General features: G+C 45.3%; 1 protein-coding gene across 1 annotated transcript; it reads right to left on the bottom strand.

Annotated features, from left to right (window-relative positions):
* Positions 1 to 3680: 3680 nt before the first annotated feature.
* LOC136525252 (adagio-like protein 1) lies at positions 3681 to 13338 on the bottom strand. The gene is made up of 2 exons (XM_066518256.1): positions 12832 to 13338; positions 3681 to 5912 (listed from the first exon to the last, which is right to left on the bottom strand). Exons 1-2 carry the CDS (start codon positions 13110 to 13112, stop codon positions 4304 to 4306), a joined length of 1890 nt encoding a protein of 629 aa, XP_066374353.1. The 5' UTR covers positions 13113 to 13338; the 3' UTR covers positions 3681 to 4303.
* Between the last annotated feature and the right edge of the window lie 4170 nt (positions 13339 to 17508).

Raw genomic sequence — 17508 nt, forward strand, 5'->3', positions numbered from 1 at the left:
CATCCATGGTTTGGGAGACAAGGCGGCCGCCGGCCCGGAAGGGAAGCTGCGGACCGCGGTGGCCACGGCCGCCGCTTCGTTCTCCGCCTGGGCGGAGGCAGGAGCTAGCGCGGCGCTGGGGCGCGCGGGGACGGTGGCTGCATACCGTGCTGCGGCCTGCGGGTACGGTGGGGGCAGGAGGCGGCGGCCTAGGGGGCGGGGCTGGATGTTTCACGAAAAAAGGGGGCGGAGCTGGATGTTCACAAAAAAAGGGGGCGGAGCTGAATGTTTCACAAAAAAGGGATCCAGCTTCCTTCAATCGACACAGGAGACAGGACTCCTCTCACTGTTGGCTTTGAGCTTCGGATAGGAACGGTGAACAGTTGCGGAATACAAGTTCTTGCTGTCCAAATGCACAACTCTTTTTTAATTAAGGCCTGTGTAGATCAGCATTTGGAGCACAATTGTTTCGGTGTTTTATTTTCAGGGGTCACTGATTGTAGCAGATCTCATGAGAGGCAAATAATCGATACTGGCCCGGTTCGCTTCGCTGAAAAAACAAGCCGAAAATAATGTTTCGGGTGATTTGTTGCGAGAGAAAAACACTGTTCCGGCTGAAAAAAAAACAACCTGAAAAGGATGAATTATAGGAGAAGCTAATTATAAAATAGTACGCATTAAATGGGGCACCTTTGAAGAATAGAGTAGTACGCACTCAAGGTACATCCACCTTATTATAAAATTTATAAGATTCTTAGTGAGTAAAGCATCATTCTAGAGATAAATGTTCTTGATTCCCATACCACCCTTGGCATTTGGCATGGTTACATTTGCCCAAGCAGAATGATTACTGAGTCCAGGAATTTAAATAGCACTAATGCAGAAATTGGAGTCCCAAATGAATTCTTATAGACATATAACAAGTTTGATTTCATAATTTGTGTGCTTCTCAGTAGCAATGTGCTTCTAACTAGCAATTAACGATACTTTCGACCCAATATCCTCTGTTATTTATGTGCGTCCCATATATATTACTTACTTCATCCGAAAAGAATACAATTCTATCACAATATCATTTTAAATATCTCAAGTTTGACCAATTATTTCCTTAAAAAAAGTTTGACCAATTATATATATATATATATATGATAAAGAGTATAAAATAGTTATAATATTAAATAAGTATCGTTAGATTTATCATGAATATAGGAGTATTTTCTGTTTGATCAAACTTTGATCATATTAAACGAGGATGTATATAAAGTTGCATTCTTTTCGGGCCATTTGGGCATGAAGTCCTGAACTCCAGTGGCAAGAAGAGCAAACGAAGCAGAAGGCGAAACGTATGGATTAACGCCCTACTCCTGTGGCGACGAGGCAATCATTTTAAATATTTTTGGATGGAGGGAGGGAGGGAGTACTACATTAGAGCAAGCTCAATGTATATAGCATACCAGTCCATATGAGTGGGCCTCAGCATCAGTAGTCTTTTGCTATCTCATCTTCCACAATGTCCAGCCCATAAGGTGGGGCCACATAAAAATAAAAATAAACACGGTCCCAGCTGATGAGCGGCATCTTCTCCGCAGCCTGCTCCTCTCGCGGCGCATGCGCATGCGCATCTTCTCCGCGACTCCGCTCTGGCGCCGCTCATTCTTTCCACTAGCGCCGTCCTCCTCTTCTCCTGCAGAGACCGGCGCCCACCTCCTCCGCCGCAGAAAAGCCGGCGCCCACCTCCTCTTTCTCCTCCAAGATCTGGCCAGGGTGACCGAGATCTGGTCCGTCCGTCCTCTGTTCCTCCACCGGCGAGGCTACGGGCGGCCGAGGTCTAGCCCCTCCCTCACCCGCTTCTCCCTCGCCGGAGTGGAGGCGCCACCGCTTGGTGGCCGCTTCTCCTCCTCATGTTCAGCGTGACGATGGTGGTGGGCCGCACGGATGCCTGTGACGGTGTCCTCACGGGCGGCATGGATGCATGGCTGCGGCAACGGCGGCGAGAGCGTCGCGGATGACTGTGGTGGCCTCGGGGCGGCGCAGATGGTCGGGCAGGCGGCCTCGCGCGCGGCGCAAATGGCTGGGGAGGCAACCTCGAGGGCGGGTACAGAGAGAGACGGAGAGAAATATTTTTTTTATTCCTTATGGGCGGTCCATAGTCCTATGGGTGACTTCTGCTATGGACTCCTCTACTGCTTCTTTCACAATGTTTCAGCTGGTCCATAAGGAATAATTTAGTCCATATGGACTGGTTTTGAAGCACATTGTGGTTGCTCTTACACGGCCACATGAGCCACCCTACGTCATGTAGCACAGCATAGGCATACTCCGTACTAGATACTAGAGTAGCATGGCAGCTATCGGCAACTGACGGTGCCGACCGGCCTGCCGGTTTGTTTAGGGCCGATGGGGACCTGTCGGCCTACCGTGAGGCGATAGGTCGGTAGGGTCCTGTTGGCCTCCCGTGAGCCGACAGGGCCATCGGCTGTGCTCGTACTTCTCCGACGCTGTGGAGTTCGTCGTCACGAGTCACGACGTATCTTCTGTCAAAGCTTGGTCCACTGTCCCAAAGGCCATCTTCTTCATAGTACGGCAACACAGTCATGTCGCGTGGGGCGATGGTCAATCGGGGAAGAGAGAGAGGATAAGATGGAAGTTGTGGGGATGATAATGAATCATGATATGGTGTTGTAGATATATTTATTAATTATTAATAATAACGGGGCCTACTATGCATGCTACATTAAGACTGAAGTTGTATTATTTGTGGGACAAAGATAGAGAGCTAGAATTGCATGCTTATTCAAACTGAGGAAGGATCTTTCTTTTTATTAACAGTTCTGGAAGAACAATATCTTTAGGATTAAAGTAATCAAGAGTATATAACACACATGGTATTTAGGATTCATCAACTAGCCCTGTTGGCTTGAGCTGCTCCAGTAGTATTTTTCAGCGAAGGTACAGTGTTTTCCACTCACGACAAATCATCATAAGCCAAATCTCAACGAAACAATTTTAATTATTAAATATAAAAATGAAGATCTATAACTAAATAATTATTTCAATCATATATAAAATAAAGAAATTAATGAAGTAAAGTGCGTAAAGATATTTTTCAAGCACAATAAATTGAGTGGTGCATCGAAGTATAATTTATAGCAATACTCAAATTGAATTAAGGCATTATTAAATTAACTTAATATCTGTATTTAAATATTAAATATTAAAATTTATATGATTAGTCATTAACTATTTGTCATAAACATAACTTTTAAATAGTTTCACCATGTATATAATCGATCTGGTATTCTATGACTTTAATGCAAACATAAAATCGGATAGTTAAACGGATTCATGTCTGTGTTACATCCTTCGTCCCATAAAAAAGACTGTTAGGGACCTGTCGGTCTACCGTGAGCCGACAGGCCAATAGGGTGTTGCACACACGATTAAAACACCTAAAAAGCACATGAATTCTTTCTTAGGGTGTTGCAGACACGGTTACAAATTTGGGTGACAGTCAGGCTAGCACCCATTAGATTTAATCCAAGGTTTCAAACTTTGGATGTGAGGAAGGTAAAACGCTAACATGCAAAGTAAACGCCCCTTATGCTATCATTTGACTTACAAATTTTACCTGGTAACCTGCAGGCTGTCGAGGAACAGGAACCTCCTCTCGATACGTTACCATCGAGTATGATCCTATCAAGTTTCTCCTGAAAACAATTAATTACACTTGAAGTTTGGCATTGTTTCATATACATAACCACTGTCCTTAATCATGTCCATGATAATACAACATGTGAAATAGAAGACAAGTAAACCGATACTGAGCTAAGCTCACCAGACTGAAATTTCTACATATTACATGTTCTATACAAAAACATGGTTGATCGGTGATCACCATGCATCACGCCTTCTAGCTGGGCAGCAGCCTCAAGTTTTCCATGTACCGTACATCAAAAGATTAAACTATATACAGGGTAGTCCTTTGTTTTCCTAACATATTGCAAATTTGCATGTCAAAAACATCTGAGAATACATATAAAATTTGGTGCTCATTCCACAATAGTAGCTTATGAGTTGTGATTATCTGGTAAAAAAGGCCAAACAAACGGCAATAAAAATGAACATATCACTACCCTTTGTCTACATTAAGCGAGCAAACCAGTGGAAACCATTTCATCTTCCAAGTAAAGCCAAGTAGCTGCCAGAAGATTCAGTATGCTCATGGTTCATTCTTCTAGTTCTGCTGGTGAAGACAATCAAGCTTCGGGTTGCATGAGAAGCCGCATTAATTTGCAAGGAACTTTACTAGAAACCCCTCAGGAACTCAAACTGAGTTGCTTGCCAAAGAAAGCTCATGTATTTCTGTAAGCATCCACTCTTCTCCAGTTTGTCCACCAAGCACTATCGCTTTTGTTCCTCCAACAACACAGGTGCTGTGGCCCCAGGCGAACCGGGGAGGGCGCCCAGGAACATTCAGTATTCTCCAGGTCGGCTTTTCTTCAGTTGGATCCAACAGATAAAGCTGTGATGCCGAGTGAAGACCTGCCACTGAGCCACCAAATATCAAAATTCTTCCACCTGGCAGGCTCACAGCAACATGATCCAGGCGAGGAGGTGGACCTGCACCAGCTGGATTACCAGCCCCAGGCATTCCACTACCAGTGAGGCATCGCCAGCAAGGCTCTTCTTCACTTAAGTCCATTGTGTACACATCACTAGACCGGAGCCGCAGAGGGCCGCTCTTAGCAAGACCACCAAACATCAGGATCTTCCTGCCACCATACACAGACATTGAGTGCCCCAGCCTAGATGGCGGTTTCCAGGATGCAGGAACTTCTCTCCAAACTGGTCTATCCATGGTTACATCAAGAAGATATGTGTCACTGAGGAGTACACCTGAATCAGCACAGCCACCAGAAACTACCAACTTCGTTCCATCCAAAGTGCAGGAGCTGTGCCATGAACGCGGAACTGGGGGTGCAACTCCAGGTATTTCACGCCAGGTTGGTTGTTTAGCATCCAAATCCAACATGAATACATCGTTAAGCAGACCCTGCCTTCCACATCCACCAAAAACAACCAACCAAGAGCCATTTAAGCATGACAGAGTATGGCCCCAGCGACCTGGAGGAGCTGCGCTCACATTGATATGCCTCCACTCTGGATTGCTAGCATTCAGATCCAATACAAATGTGTCATTCATCGGTTGCATGTTAACACCTTCCCCGCCAAAGAGAACAACACGGTTCCCCACAGCACAGGCACTGAAATTGCATCGAGATGGCTCCACTGCACCCCCAACTGTCAATTTCCTCCAGGCAACAGCTTCCAGGGTTGTCAGTTCTCTTGCCAGCCGACCCCAGCCCAGCCATCTTGCGGCAGTCACTGTCTCAAGAGCTCGAGTAGTCTCACTACCCCAAGCATTCTGGCAAACCATTCTCCAGAGATCTTCATTTCTTGTCAAATGATACAAGCGCCTGCACACAGAGCTCACAGACGCTATATCTCTTGGTGACAACCTTGACAGTATACTTTGGCAAAGCACTTCATCTGTTAATTGGAAGAGGCTAGAATATTCCCGGCAAAAATTGCTGTGCTCTGGCCCCGTAGAAATGGGTCGAAATGAGTTATCTGGAGCAAACCGTGTTGACCTCACTGGTTCCTTTGTCATTGAACAGGGCAGTGGTCCCAAATCAACATTAGCATCAGTGAAGAACTGAATGCCCATATAATGGGTTATGGTTTCATCATCTCCATATATAGGGGTCAGATGCAACCTGTTCATCAATGGAGTTCCATCTTTTCTGAAATTCAGTAAATCGCCACGGAATTCAATGCCGTTGTCTATGCATCTTCGAATCTCTGACACCACTGCAGCATCAACTAGGGGGTGCCTCCTTCGAGCAAATGGTCCTCTGCACTGCAGGAATCGGCTGAAAGAGAGAAGAAATATCACAGTAAATAAAGCAATAAATAAATTGCATAGGTTATATTGTATTATTGTGGCATAATTTAGGAAAATAATGAAACAATCAAAGATGAGAGATGCATGCAGACAGGAGCTGCCAACCACAAAAATCCGAGTACCATACATCATAAGCACTGCCAATAGAACTAAGGTTGTCTTAGCCCATGACAATACCTAAATCCTTGCATGTTTTAACATGAACAATGGTGTTTGGCAGCCAAACACAACAAATGCGAAAGAACATACTTAAATACACAGGGTAAGAATGTTGATACGGAGCCAAAACAAGGTAACCAACTAAGCTACACCACAGGACGCTAAACATCTACTTGCATAGGGTGTAACATATAAATCCTGGAACTTGAAAATTGCCCAGGTCCCGACAAATATGTCAGTCCAAATATCTTCGAACACTAAAAACTAGCTACTAGACATAAAGTGGCATGTTCGGCTCACTCTAAATTCCTATTTGTCAATACAACTGCATTATATCAGATGGATAAGTATTATATCTATTTGGATACGAATGGAATTTTAAATATCTTAGATATCTTTGAACTATACAACAACAACAACATAGCCTTTCTGTCCCAAGCAAGTTAGGGTATGCTAGAGTTTAAACCCACCAAGAGCCCCAAGTCACGGTTCAGGCACTTCAATAGCTGTTTTTCAAGTACTCCTATTCAAACATAGATCTCTAGGTATATCCCAAGCTTTCAAATCTCTTTTTATTGCCTCCCCCATGTCAATTTCAGTTTTCCTCTACCTCTCATATTATTAGCTTGGCTTAGGACTCCATAATGCACTGGTGCCTCTGGAGGTCTCCTTTGGACATGGCCAAACCACCTCAACCGATGTTGGATAAGCTTTTCTTCAATTGGTGCTACCTCTAGGCGATCACGTATATCATCGTTCCAAACTCGGTCCATTCTTGTGTGACCGCAAATCCATCGCAACATACGCATTTCGGCAACACTCAGTTGTTGAACATGTCTAATCTTTGTAGGCCAACATTCTACTCCATACAACATAGCCGGTCTAATAGCCGTTCTATAGAACTTGCCTTTTAGCTTTTGTGGTACCCTCTTGTCACAGAGAATGCCAGAAGCTTGTCGCCACTTGATCCACCCTGCTTTGATTCTATGGCTAACGTCCGCACCAATATCTCCATCCCTCTATAGCATCGATCTCGGATACCGAAAGGTATCCTTCTTAGGCACTACTTGACCTTCCAAACTTACATCTCCCTCCTCCTGTACAACTCCGCCAAAGTCGGATCTCATGTATTCGGTTTTAGTTCTACTCAATCTAAAACCTTTAGACTCAATGGTCTGCCGCCATAACTCTAATTTCCTATTTACTCCCACCTAGCTTTCATCCACTAACACTACATCATCAGCGAACAACATACACCAAGGGATATCCCCTTGTATGTTCCTGGTAACCTCATCCATTACCAAAGCAAAGAGATACGGGCTTAAGGCTAACCCTTAATGAAGTCCAATTTTAATCGGGAAGTAATATGTGTTACCATCGTTTGTTCGAACACCAGTCACAACATTGTTGTACATGTCCTTGATGAGAGTCAAGTACTTTGATGGGACTTTATGTTTGTCCAAAGACCACCACATAATATTTCTTGGTATCTTGTCATAAGCCTTCTCCAAGTCAATGAAAACCAAGTGGAGGTCCTTCTGCTGCTCTCTAAACCGCTCCATAACCTGTCTTATTAAGAAGTTTGCTTCTGTGGTTGACCTTCCGGGCATGAAACCAAATTGGTTTGTTGATACCTGCGTCGTTCCTCGCAGGCGCTGCTCGATGACTCTCTCCCATAACTTCATAGTGTGGCTCATCAACTTAATTCCCCGATAATTAGTACAACTTTGGATATCTCCCGTGTTCTTGTAGATTGGTACCAATATGCTTCTTCTCCACTCCTCAGGCATCTTGTTCGATCGAAAGATATTGTTGAACATCTTGGTTAGCCATACTATAGCTATATCCCCGAGACACCTGCACACCTTGATTGGGATACCATCAGGACCCATCACTTTGCCCCCTTTCATCCTTTTCAAGGCTTCTCTGACCTCCGATTCTTGAATCCTCCGCACAAAGCGCCTGTTAGTGTCATCAAACGAGTCGTCCAGCTGAACGGTGGTGTTCTCGTTCTCACCATTGAACAATTTATCAAAATACTCTTGACATCTATGTCTGATCTCATCCTCCTTCACCAAGAGCTGCTCCCTCTCATCCTTTATGCACTTGACTTGGTTGAAATCCGTTGTCTCCCTATTGCAAGCCCTAGCTATCCTATAAATGTCCTTATCTCCTTCCTTCGTACTCAAACGTCGATAAAGGTCCTCATAGGCTCGCCCCTTTGCCTCACTCACCGCTCGTTTTGCAGTCTTCTTTGCCACCTTGTACTTCTCTATGTTGTTTGCACACCTGTCATGATACAAGCGCTTATAGAACTCCTTTTCCTTAATAGCCTTTTGCACATCTTCATTCCACCACCAAGTGTCTTTCGAGTCGCATCCGCTCCCTTTGGTCACTCCAAGCACCTCTGAAGCAACCTTCCGAACGCATGTTGCCATCTTCTCCCACATGCTGTTTGCATCGCCTTCATCATTCCAAAGGCCCTCTTCAATGACCTTTTCCTTAAAGACCTTTGATGCCTCCCCTTTTAATTTCCACCACTTCGTTCTAGCAACCCTAGCTTGTTTGTTCCCACGAGCTTGCACCAGAAAGCGGAAGTCAACCACCACCAGCTTGTGTTGAGCGACCACACATTCTCCAGGTATCACCTTACACTCCACGCATGTTCGTTTATCCCTCCTTCTTGTAAGGACAAAGTCGATTTGACTAGAGTACTGGCCGCTACTAAATGTCACTAAATGGGACTCTCTTACGGAAGAAAGTGTTAGCTATCATCAGATCAAAAGCTATGGCGAAGTCTAAGACTTCCTCTCCCTCCTGGTTCCTACTACCATATCCGAAACCCCCATGAACCGCCAGATATCTTTGAACTATAATCCAACATAAAGAACACCAAAGTGCACTTGGATTACTAGTTACTGATATGAATCATGTATCTGCAAGTCTTACTCAAATACAAGGTTTTAAAAGAATTGATGTGCAATCATCAAGAAGCAAAATCAAGTTTAGGACCCAATGTGCATTCACGATATTTTCCAATCTTCACTTTTATCTACTACTTTTAGCAGAATTACAGATTCCCAGTTAATCATTTCCTTACACTACTCTATGTTCCCTGTTTCGAGTTACAGCTTGTTGGTGCTATTTTCGTCTAGGCTAATTATCTTGGAAATCCCTCTAAATCACATGTACCTACCATAGAGCAGCTACCATAGTTTTCAGAGTACAGATGAAAATCACATCAGACCTCTTGAGTATCAACCATTATCAAGTATTAACTGTTCAATCATCAATTACTAAATTATTCCAGCAAACTGGACAGGTAAAAGACTGACTAAACATAAACCCTCGACTAATCAGGTCCATCATTTTCTTTCCCTAGAAATCAATCTATTGATTCACATCTGAAGTGCTAACTTACCTAAGATATTTCTCTCTCCAAACAATATTGAAGGACATGACCTCAAAACATCAATACCATGCCAGTTAAAGCCAAGCATACGATTTTCTTTGTAATCAGTAGTATGTTATCATGCCAAACAATCCTAGAATGAAATCATAATAATTGAGAAGTATCAAAGGTAACCCACATACTGGAAGAGAGATGATTAAGTAATTCTAATCTAGAATAAATAGACTTGATTCTAATCTAGAGTAAAAAGAATCAGAACGTGATTCTAATAAATTTTCAATTAGGCAAACCCTGCAGTCTGCACAATCAGATGCCTGATTCTAAGCAGCAGCAATCCTTGCACCTAAAAACAAAAGGATGCCACTCCATTTTGCTGAAAGGAAGAGTATTCCAACAGCTAAACTGAGCACCTCCTAGTCTAAGCTCGCTTCTAATACTCAAAATCACAACAACAGATGCTTAAAACCTATTAGCTAACAAAGAACCATCGACTCTACGTGGCAGAGATGAGCCATTGGAACCAAATGAAAGTGTGTAACGAATTGAACCAAATGGGATAAAATAGCAGCAACCAGTTCATGCCGAACACCTCCTCGGCGTGGTAACCCGTGGCCTCCTCGAAGTCGTGGTTGACGTAGATGATGGGCCAGTCGGGCTCGCGCATCAACAACGACCACCCCGCACGGCCTAGATGCGCACAGCATGCCTTCAATGCAGAGATGGTGGGTTCACGCTTGGCTGGAATCTCAGGGAGTGCTTCAGACACTGACGAGTGGATGGGACAAGGGTACAGTGGCCATCAACCGTAAGAATCCGGTCCGCTACACCATTGGGTGATGGCCATGACCATGAGGGTACATGGACTGGCTGAGATGCGATTAAGTTGGCCTGGTTGCTTGCTTCCTGTAGTATTCACTCGTGCATCGTACATACCAGCTGAGCTACCCAGAGAGCTGTGGTTTGTTCGTGCAGCTTTTATACCAGCTAAATAAATAAAACAGTAGAGGGGAAGCCCAAAGTAGCAAAAGGATGTCACTACTTTCCATTTCACTGAAACTGCAGGTCTTGTTACAGAAAAACCAAACACCTGTCATTCTAACCGCAATTCCAATACTCAAATTGCCAAAACCGTAACCCATGACGAAACAGAAAAAAGGTAATAGTACGCTTTCGCTGAAATGGATGCCATTTGCACTTAATAATAGCAAATTGATGCCACTTGCTATTTCACTGAAAGGAAGAGCACTCCAGTCTAAGGTCGCTCCTAGTACACACAGCGATAGCGGTTAAGGCTTTTCTAGCAGCTAATATAACAGAAAAATCAAGCACCTATCATGCTAACCGCATTTCTAATACTCAAAATCGCCAAAACAGGAAACCATGACGTCATGACAGAACAAAGAAAAAGTACTACTACGTTTTTGCTGAAATTGATGCCACTTGCACCTAATAATAGCAAATGGATGCCACTTGCTATTTCACTGAAAGGGGGAGCATAATAACAGCTAAATAAAGAACCCTCCAGTCTACTCACTTCTAATACACAAACAGCGCTAGCGGGAAAGGCTTTTCTAGCAGCTAATGTAACAGAAAAACCAAACAACTACCATTCTAACCTCATTTCTAATACTCAAAATCACCAAAACAGGAACCCATGACGAAAAAGAAAAAAAAAAGAAGCACTACTATGTTTTTGCTGAAATGGATATCTGTTATGACCGGCATCCCCTATGCCAGGCGCAGGCCCAATAGTGGCTAGGGGGGCGGTCTGTTAAGGGGCTTAGAGGCCCAATTTATCGCTTATTTGGTATTTTCTTAGAGATAGATATAGTTCCTTAATTATAGCATCTATAGGGAAGGATAAATACTTGTAATCTGGGATGATTGGAATTAAGCAGAAAACAACAATTAAGTTGCTGGCTTCCCTTGGGAGGCAGCCGTCCCTGCCCTCTCCCTCACGTGAACAGTACCCTAGTTACTGTAGCACCGCGTGAACTCTAGGGCTGCAGCAGCAGCCGCCGCTCTCGCCGCCACGGGCCCTCACCGACGTCGAGAGTACAGACCACGTCCTCCCCTCTTCCACCCCTATAACCTGCGCAGCAACTCTGGTAGGGCATCAAGTCCTAACAATATCACTCCACCCAATCATAGCAAATGAAAGACACTTACTATTTTGCTGAAAGAAAGAGCATTATAACAGCTAAATTAAGAACCTTCCAGTCTAAGCTCGCTTCTAATAGACAACCAGCGCTAGCAGGAAAGGCTTTTCTAGTAGCTAATGAACACAAGCAGTAGAGAGGAATCCCAAAGTACCAAAATGATGCCACTATTTCCAGTTCACTCTGTGTGTGTTCTAATAGCAAAGCCGAATAACATCTAATAATATTTAAAATTATGAAAACAAAAACCCATGACAACAAACAGATAAGCAATACTACATATTAGCTCGATTCTATGTGGCAGCAATCCTTGCACCTAGAAGTAGCAACAGGATGTCACTTGCTATTTTGCTGAAAGGAAGAGTATTCCAACACCTAAACTGAGCACCTTCACTCTAAGCTCACCTCTAATACTAAAGGATGCTTGTAACGTAGGTAACAAAAGAAATAACAGTAAGCTCTGCTCTAAGTGCCACAGACCATCTTTGAAGCCAAACCAAATTGTTGTGAAACAAATCGAGGAAAGCACATGAGATAAGGTAGCACCGACCAGTCCTGCTACATACCTACTATTGTAAGTTTGTAGCCGCATTTCTAATACTCAATCACCAACACAGAAACCATGACAAAACAAACAAAAAGTAATACTATGTTTTGCTTCCTTGCATCTAACAATAGCAAGAGGAGGCCAACCCTTGCACCTAACAATAGAAAGAAGATGGCACTTGCTATTTCACAGAAAGGAAGCGTATTCTAACAGCTAAAATGAGCACCTCCCAGTCTAAGCTCTCTTACTCAAATTCATGACAACAATCGATGCTTACAACGTATAGCTAAGTAAAGACCTAACAGTAACAGTAAGTTTTGCTCGATTCTAAGTGGCACAGATCAATCCTTCCAACCAAATGAAACTGGTGTGTGACCAGTTGAAAGGGGAGACTAGTCTAACAGCAAAAATGAGGACCTACCAGCCTAAGCTCGTTTCTAAGAAACAAAATCATGACCGCAGATGCTTATACAACGTATATATAGCTAACAAAAGAACTAACAGTAGGTTCTGTATGATTCTAAGTGGCACAGAGCAATCCTTGCAACCAAAATGAAACTAGTTGCGTGACGAATTGAAATGAAAGCATATGGGATAAGGTAGCACCAACCAGTTCCTGCCGAGGACCTCCTCTGCGCGGTAGCCCGTGGCTTCCTCGAAGCCGCGGTTGACGTAGATGATGGGGCACTCGGGCTCGAGCGCGTCGGTGACGACGAGCCCGCACGGCCCGGACGCGCGCAGCATGCCTTCAATCGCGAACGTGAACATCCCACCAGCTCCCCCAGCGTCGCCACCTCCACCCTCGCCTCCCCGCTCCTCCCCCTTCTCCTCCTGCTCCTCCTCGCCGGCGCCGACGCTGCCGGCGCCGTCGGACTCGCTGTCCCACTCCATGGCGGTGCCGCCGAGGACGGCGGAACCCTAGCTCCGGATCCGGGCTCCCCACCGCGACGCGGTCAGCCCATGGATGCCACGCGCGCGAAGCAGCCGCGACGAGGTGGCCTAGGGTTTGGTTGGCCTGGCCCGGCTCTGGAGTGTGGATTGGGTTTTGGGCGGAGGCCGAAGGGCGGAAGCAGCCGCGAGCGGAATGGACGGAGGTCGTGGGTTCGGGCTTGGCTTGGAATTGGGAGGAAGCCTCGCTGTCTCGGCGGGGACGCAACAGGCAAGTGGGGCGCAACGAGTGGACCGGACAACAAGGGCACAAGCCCATCAACCGCCTCGCCCGTGCACCCGAAGCGTCCGGTCCGGGGGATCTGAACCGTTGGATCGTGACCGTGGGGTACGTCGACGGCTGCGATAGGATCAAGCTGGTCGGGTTGCTTGCTCATGCTGCCCGTAGTTTTCGCTCGTGCGTGCGTCTGTCTGCTGACGCTGCCCGTAGTATTCGCTCGTACTTGTACTTTTTTTTTTTGAAACATGTCATACTTATTTTCTTCCCAAACATTATTAGGGGTAGATGCAAAAACTAACCACTGTTGCAGGCGACACGAAGAATGGTAAGTGTGAATTTTTACAGTGAAGTGTGATGTCAGTATGTCACCAATGCTTATTGTGTTTATTATGGGTGCCATGTTGCTTAAATGATTTTTTTCGAAGATTCATGTTTTTTCTGCTTTTATTTGTATTGTATTTGCCAAGCTTTTCCGTTGATAGTTACACTCCTAGGCCCTCCCTCCTAAATAATTTAGGAGCTAAAATCTACCTAAAATCTACATAAAGAACCAAACACCTTCTCCTAAAAGCTCCTAAAAAATTTAGAGGGTCCAAAAACTTTAGGAACTCTACCCCTCCTAAAAGCTCTTAAAGTCCATCCTGGACCCCCACTACCCCTCCTGACCGCATGCATCCTACCCCCCGCGCCTCCCTTTCGACCCTGCGCTCCCCCCACGCCTACCCGTTCCACCCTGCGCACCCCCGTCGCCCCCATCCCCGCCGCCGCTAGATCCGCCCTCCTCGTCGGCGTCCGAGGCCACACAGCGCCGTCTGCGCCCTCCCCCTCCGGTCTACCGCCGGATCCGCCGTCGTCGCCGTTTTCCGCGCCCAAGAACCAGCGGACGGACACTCCCCCGCCTCAACATCAATGTCGCCCCGTGCCCTCCCCCACCACCCAGCGCGATTCACTCCGCATCTGCATCGGCAGCGCGATTCACATCGCCCAGCGGCGCCCAGGCGGAGGAAGGCAGCACGCCAGCAACACCAGAGGTGAGGCTCCGGATCCTTCGCCTCTCGATCTCTTGGTTTGTCGCCTGCCCGATCCTAGCTCCGTATCCATCTGTCTCGTTGCCGCCTGCTGCTCCGTCATCCCCATATTTCAGTTCCACCGCGCTGAGATTTTTTGTCCTTTTTTTTGGGTGTCATATTCTCTTGTGTTCCCGATAGATGATGGGGACTGGAGGGGGCCAGCCGGTTGAATTCGTGTAGCGATCACGATGATTGCGCTGGCGGTTCTGCTGCCTGCCGCTCCAGATCCATGGAAGCAAGTCGCTGAACTCAGCCAGGGGATAGAGACGCATTAGAGACGCATTACCTTGCCCTCTTGCTCTCTTCTCCCCCGAATTATGACTTTTTTAGCCTAGCAGTGATGTGTATTCAGTTGCTTTGTATCAGCGAAATTCAGATGGTTTCATGAGCTGGTTGGTTGTTAATAGGCGCTGTAATGTAATCCTATAGACCTATATGTAGCCTGTAACTCACAGGTCAGTATATGATCTTGATCCTGATCCTACGCTTTTGTATTCACCTCATCGATCACATATCTTTCGTACTTCAAAATAGATTTTGTTTTCAGGATCCTACCGGGTTCATGTCGTTTGCATATGCAAAAAGTTTGTTGTCCTTTACCTGACGGGTTACTTTTAAACTTTGTTGCTGGTGGCAGTAACTTTGCCCGTTTGCCACCACAGTTTCTTCCCTCTACTTCTCGTTGTGCTTCCCTTTGCTCATCTAGTTTTGTGCGCTGGTTCCTTCCCCGTGCCATTCCCCACCGCTAGTCGTGCCCTCCCCCAGCCCGGCCACGCGCGTGCCCATGGACAAGTACAATTACAGGGACTTCCTATCCCAAGGTTCTTCCTCCGGTGCAGGTAATATCCGCTCATCTCTGGAAGATGCGAACGAAGACGACTTCGGGCCGTTCTTTTCGTAGCTGGCCCCCTCCTTGTCCGCTCCCCGCTGCCACATGGAGCATTTGGATCTCAATTCACAGGCGGACGTCTTCCCCAACATTGAGTCGTACCAAGCCATTCTATAGGGTGATGAGCATCCGCTACCTCCTTGGGCCCCTGGAGGCAGAGTCTGAGCACCTGATGGCGGAGGTCGTGGTACAGGCAAAGGTTTGCTTGGAGGCAAAGTTGGTTTTGGACATGGACGAGGCAAAGGTTTGCTTCGAGGGAGTATTGACAGTCACGGTGTAGGACATTTGGGAGGAGGACGTGGTGCGTCTTCCTCTGCAGACCATGGCTTTCACAATCCAGTGGATGTAGATGCCGGTGACGAAGAAGACGACGTGCCATCTGAACACACAGTCTCAGGTAATTGCCTATACATGGTCAATGCTTCTCTTCTTATGTATGAAATGTATAGTTGCTATATGGAAGTGAAATGTATGCTAGGTACTTGTGGATGTAGATAGTGAGTTGTGATAATTAGTTAGTGTGATAATTTATTAGTGTAATAGTTTCTCTAGTGTGATATGTTGTCTCTAACATTGCAATACTTAGTGTGATAATTTGTTAGTGTAATAGTTTATTTAGTGTGACAATCTCTTAGACAAGTTAAAGATCGTTTTACAAGATCACTAGAAACAATATGTAGAAAGTTTGATAAAGTTCTAGAGAGTGTGAACAAGCTAGCAGTCGACATCATTAAGCCAAAGGACCCCGAGTTTAAGAATGTGCATCCTAGGTTGCAAAGCCCTCGCTTCACACCATTCTTTGACAATTGCATTGGAGCTATAGACGGTACTCATATTCCTGTAAGAGTGCCAAGTAACAAGGTAGTTCAACATATGGGAAGACATGGATATACGAGTCAGAATGTCATGGCCATATGTGATTTCGATATGAGGTTTACTTTTTGTGGTGGCTGGTTGGCCTAGATCAGTTCATGATATGAGGGTGTTCAGAGATGCAATTGACAAGTTTGGAGACAAGTTTCCGCATCCACCCGAAGGTAATGACAACTGTATGTATGCATGTTCTCATTATTACAACACTTGTTCTATGACTTAAATAATCCATGGGAGTGTTCGGCTAGTCTTATCAGCCAGCTTATTCGCTGGCTTATAAGCTATGGTACGGTATTTTTCTCTCTAAAAAATCAGCCATACAAATCAGCACCAGCGGCTTTACAGCCAGCCGAACAAGCCCCGTGCTTTTATAATTGTGCAGGCAAGTACTACCTTGTTGACTCGGGTTACCCGAACCAACCGGGATATCTTGCACCGTACAAAGGAATCAAGTACCATCTGTCGAAGTTTAGACAAGGAGTAATGCCAAGAGGTAAAAAAGAACTGTTTAATTACTCACATTCTTCACTTCGTAATGTCATTGAACGGTCGTTTGGAGTTCTAAAGATGAAGTGGAGGATTTTGCTTGACCTTCCTAGCTATCCAATGCAAAAGCAAAGCCATATAATTATTGCGTGCATGGCAATGCATAATTTTATTAGAGATAGTTTTTTGAGAGATGCGGACTTTGATTTGGTTGATCATGATGAGAACTATGTTCCATTCGCCGAAGGATCCTCTTCTAATGGTAATGTGTCAAATGTACGCCATGGAGACGAAGATGTAAACATGAACGAATTTCGTGATTGGATAGCCGATGGAGTGTTTAGTAGATCGTAGATGTCAACTTGTAATGGTGATTTTATTGATGTGTTGAATTGTTTGTATGGATGATTTATGGACACTTCTTTTCAATTGTATGAGTGTAAACATTTGTATGAACTTTTTTTATTGAATGGAATAAACATATTTGGCCGCCAGCAACAAAAAAAAAATCGGCGCCAGCAAGAGGAGGTGGCACGCCAGCAATAGAAGGAGGAGGTGACCAGGGGCGCGCCATGCAGAGAAAGTACCAGGCGCATGCAGAGAAGGAGGAGGGCTGCATGGTCTTTTTGCAAGTGCATTTATTGCTTTTAATCAGTTTTAGAAGGTGGAACCAAACACTCTTTAGAAAGTTTTAGAAGGCTGCCTAAAATTTTTTAAGGAGCTAAAGTCGTCAGAGCTCGGAACCAAACAGGACCCTAATACCGTGTGAACTCTATCCAAAATTGGTTAAAGCTGGGATAA

The sequence above is a fragment of the Miscanthus floridulus genome, chromosome 19, assembly GCF_019320115.1.
Source record: "Miscanthus floridulus cultivar M001 chromosome 19, ASM1932011v1, whole genome shotgun sequence".
NCBI classification, from domain to species: Eukaryota; Viridiplantae; Streptophyta; class Magnoliopsida; order Poales; family Poaceae; genus Miscanthus; species Miscanthus floridulus.

What these genes read in the sequence shown, in the direction of transcription:
- LOC136525252 (XM_066518256.1), bottom strand. Translation starts at nt 13,112, where the DNA reads ATGGAGTGGGACAGCGAGTCCGACGGCGCCGGCAGCGTCGGCGCCGGC. An exon ending in GAGGTCCTCGGCAGGAACTG is followed by an intron (nt 5,913 to 12,831) that starts GTTGGTGCTACC and finishes TCTCTCTTTCAG; the next exon opens with CCGATTCCTGCAGTGCAGAG.